This window comes from Sinocyclocheilus rhinocerous, unplaced genomic scaffold (genome assembly GCF_001515625.1).
Source record: "Sinocyclocheilus rhinocerous isolate Xijiao unplaced genomic scaffold, SAMN03320098_v1.1 scaffold7337, whole genome shotgun sequence".
NCBI lineage: Eukaryota > Metazoa > Chordata > Actinopteri > Cypriniformes > Cyprinidae > Sinocyclocheilus > Sinocyclocheilus rhinocerous.
Window position 1 is genome coordinate 24351 of NW_015634093.1, and position 4517 is coordinate 28867.

Consider the following 4517-nt stretch of genomic DNA (forward strand, 5'->3'; position numbering starts at 1 on the left):
ATTTGCTTGCTAATTTACTGTAGTGCATCCCAGATTTAATAAACTTTACAAAATATGTAACGTGCAGTGCATAGGTGCAAATTTCTTATGGTCTCCAGCTGTCCTTGTAACCACTGTCATTGACGTTTTTGCTGCCCTTTTCTTTTTCATGTGCTAATCAGATCTCTACCATCCTCTACATCCCACTATCATGCTCACATCAGGCAGGACAAACCTGAAACAGTACTGCAGACACACGTACTGGAGACTGGAGAACTGCAGAGTATCAAAGACCAGCACAAAACCAGCATGAAGAAAAATTACGAGAGACTATTTGAGGGAACCAGACTCCAAAAGAATGAAACCCTCCTGAACAGGATCTACACACAGCTCTACATCATAGAGGGAGAGAGATATTGTGTTGATTGTCACCATTATTGAGGTTCATACGCAGGTTCTTGATGTCTGTGAGTTTACATGCTCTTGTGCAAGTAATTTCTACATAATGACTTTAAAAACTTTCAAAATATCAAAGCAGGACAGGATTTTATGCAGTAGTATTCTAGAATCATGACTTAGACTTACTTTATCATTGTCTGAATACAAAGAAATTTAGAGTGGCAGTTCTCATAGCAGTAAACATTAAGCACATGATTGAAGCATACACCTTGAGTAACATAAAAACCTTTAGAAGTATATTGCACATTAGAATAACATTATAAAATATGAAAATACATGTATTACATGTCCTTTCACCATCATTAATTACTGTTAAAATTGTCCATAATTATTATGGAAAAGTAAAAGTAGTAATAGGAGGTGTCAGGACAGATACAGCTTTTGCAAAAAAAAAACTGTTCTGTAACCTATTTGTCCTGGATCTAAAAGCCCTGTACCTCTTCCCAAAGGGTGAAGGGACAAACATTCTGTATCCTGGATGAGTGTGATCCATAATGATGCTGCTGGCCTTTGTGCGTAATCGACTGGCATATACAGTATCCAGGCTCGGGAGCTCAGTGCTTATTTTCCGCTGTGCAGTTTTAACCACACAACACAGTTCTTTGTGATTTTTCCCAGTGCAACTTGCATACACAGTAATCCCATAGGCCAGTACACTCTGTATAATACAATGAAAAAAATTCACTAGGATCTGTGTGGACACATAATAGTAATGATCACATAATAATGTGAAATGCATACACAGAAAATATACACAACAGATTAGTCAATGAATCAAGCCACTATATGATGACTGAACCATCATCAAGTAAAACTTCCCCCGATCAGATTTTCTCTAGCAGTTTTTGCTATTACAGACATGCCTTAAAAACACACAGTTACAGCAGCCAGAAAAAAACTATTATTAAAAAGTCAAGGGTCAAGAGCCCAACTGAAGCAAAAGCGTATCTCCACAACGGTGACTTCGAACTTTATTATTTTCAATAAAACATCAACATCTAAACCACTGTTAATTCTCAATAAGAAGTTTTATATGAAATAAATAAAGTCAGACTGGATTGTAATAAGTGAAGATGCTGAGATCTAGAGAGATCTGTTTGTGTTTCATGTTCTGTTGGGATTTAAAGGGTTTTGGTGTCTGTTTTGTGGGTCACCATTGTGCTGGAGAGTAGAGTCTGTGCTTCAGTCCAGGAGAAGACCAAAAAATATTGATGTTATACTGCATGTTGCTTTATTTAAAGGCAATAACTGTGTAATTGCTGATGCAGTGATACAGTAGTTACATTAGCTCATACACGTGTGCTGTTGCTAGCTAATGGTTGACTACAAGAGATTTATGTTTTACATAAATTATGTTATGTTTCACAATAATAACCCAGAAAATATATGTAAAGTAACAGTGTTTGTTTGTAAAACATTTAAGAAAAAATTTGAATATTTTGCCTTAATTTTTCTTTAATTATTTCCATTAATGATAAACATTTGGCACCCTGTGCTGCCATGCATTTCACTGTTTATTTATGTCTATTTATTTACAGTGTATAACTTTGCATGCCATCACTCTGAGATATTCCCCTCTAGGCTGAGCCTTCAACATTAGTATAACGAAGTGTAAAGAGATTTTTACAATTTGCACGCATTGTTTTTTGTGAGTCTAATCAGGCTTTATGGCTTTTCATACTGCACTGTGCCCTGGGTTACTGTAATTCTAAACCCTGTGATTGGTGATTGGGGTGGGGTTTGCAGAACTTCGCACAATGGTTTTGAGAAGCAGCATTATAATGCATTATAACTGTACCAAATCCTTGTTAATGTACTACATAAAGTCTGTAAGATTGTACATTTTACATCCTAGTCTACATTTTAATATTAGAAACAGTACTAATAGTATTAGTTAGATGCCAGATATACTGTATTATGTATTTTTTAAGCTATGATTTTTAGAATATAGATCACGATTCTCCCATGATTCTGAAAACAAAACATTAGACAACCAAACAACATAATATGTGGCTAATTTACTTGAGTTTCTAACAAAATGTTTTATTTGATGTTATAAATGAGTCTATTTAAAAATATTTATTCATTTAAATGAATTTATGTAATAATTTGAAATGAATGAATGACTTGTTTCATCCAGAGTTTTTGAACGAATCTCTTGAATGAAGGATTCAGACATCAAATACATTTTAACAGTCACTGGTCGCCACCTAGTTGCATAATGTAACATACGATCTTTATTTGAAGCATAACATTAGTTCCAAAGGTCAATTACTCATTTTGATCGGAGCTGCTGCAACATCAGAGTCTATATCCGGACTGAAAACTTTTAACACAATACTTTCGTTATTATTTAATGTTTGCAACACAGAAATGTAGCCTGCTGTGTAGACTGTCTGTGAAGCTGTTTCAAACCTAAAGCTTACATTATGAGCTATGCTCTTTCTGGATCCAGTCTAAACATTAAAACTTTGTGTTTTATATATGTCTCTTTCTAGTTTGGATCATGCAGAACATTTTAGAATCACACAAGGACTGAGAAAATGTAGGTGTTCCTCTATTACACACAAACAAATACTAACACATGTGTAAAACTCTTCTTGTTGTAATTTTCACCTCTTCTTGTGTTCAGACACCTGTGATCTCACACTGGATCCAAACACAGCACACACTCAACTCATCCTGTCTGAGGGATACAGGAAGGTAACTTTTGTCAAAGAGCATCAGCTGTATCCTGATCATCCAGACAGATTTGATCATCAGGAGCAGGTTCTGTGTAAAGAGAGTCTGACTGGACGCTGTTACTGGGAGGTTGAGTGGAGCGGCTGGGCCCATATAGCAGTGGCATATAGACGAATCAAAAGAAAAAGTGAAAGTGACTTTTGGTTTGGATTCAATGATAAATCCTGGAGTCTGTACTGCACTGAAAAGAGATACACTGCCTGGCATGAGAACAGGAAAACTGACATACTGAGCTGTTCATCCTCTACTAGAGTAGGAGTGTATGTGGACGTGTCGGCTGGCACTCTGTCGTACTTCAGCGTCTCTGACACACACACACTCACACACTTACACACATTCAACACCACATTCACTGAACCCCTCTATGCTGGATTCAGAGTTTATGAGTCCTCACTGTCTTTGTGTCAGAATAAATGATCTTGCGGTGAGACATCACAACCCTCTACGGACACCTTGGCAATTGAATCGCCATTGGCTAGTAAATTGTTTAGCTTGCTCGCCAGACTGAAATACTAATATATATAATGTTTGTAAAATGGCACAGCTTTTTAAATATCTGAAAATACACTCTTAATATCAGTCAGTCAAGCATTATAATATGATAATCAAGTATTTAATAAAATCAAGTATTTAATAATAGTAGTTTAGTAATTAGAATTAAAACTTGGTAACCATGTATGAATGCAAATTAGTCATTTTAACTGAACTTAGGACTGGTGGTGGTGCTTTTTTGGTCATTCAGTGTTCCTGTAAAAAAATTGGAAAAAACTAACAATACTGATAAGATATTATTATTATTATTATTATACGAATTCTACTAATAAGAACAATATAAAACTCACACACTTACACACATTCAACACCACATTCACTGAACCCCTCTATGCTGGATTCAGAGTTTATGAGTCCTCACTGTCTTTGTGTCAGAATAAATGATCTTGCGGTGAGACATCACAACCCTCTACGGACACCTTGGCAATTGAATCGCCATTGGCTAGTAAATTGTTTAGCTTGCTCGCCAGACTGAAATACTAATATATATAATGTTTGTAAAATGGCACAGCTTTTTAAATATCTGAAAATACACTCTTAATATCAGTCAGTCAAGCATTATAATATGATAATCAAGTATTTAATAAAATCAAGTATTTAATAATAGTAGTTTAGTAATTAGAATTAAAACTTGGTAACCATGTATGAATGCAAATTAGTCATTTTAACTGAACTTAGGACTGGTGGTGGTGCTTTTTTGGTCATTCAGTGTTCCTGTAAAAAAATTGGAAAAAACTAACAATACTGATAAGATATTATTATTATTATTATTATACGAATTCTAC

General features: G+C 35.1%; 1 protein-coding gene across 1 annotated transcript; it reads left to right on the top strand.

Annotated features, from left to right (window-relative positions):
* The first annotated feature begins 2922 nt into the window (after nucleotides 1–2922).
* Nucleotides 2923–3623, top strand: LOC107745436 (stonustoxin subunit beta-like). Its single transcript, XM_016559312.1, has 2 exons — nucleotides 2923–2983; nucleotides 3071–3623. Exons 1-2 carry the CDS (start codon nucleotides 2923–2925, stop codon nucleotides 3595–3597), a joined length of 588 nt encoding a protein of 195 aa, XP_016414798.1. The 3' UTR covers nucleotides 3598–3623.
* The last annotated feature ends 894 nt before the right edge of the window (nucleotides 3624–4517 follow it).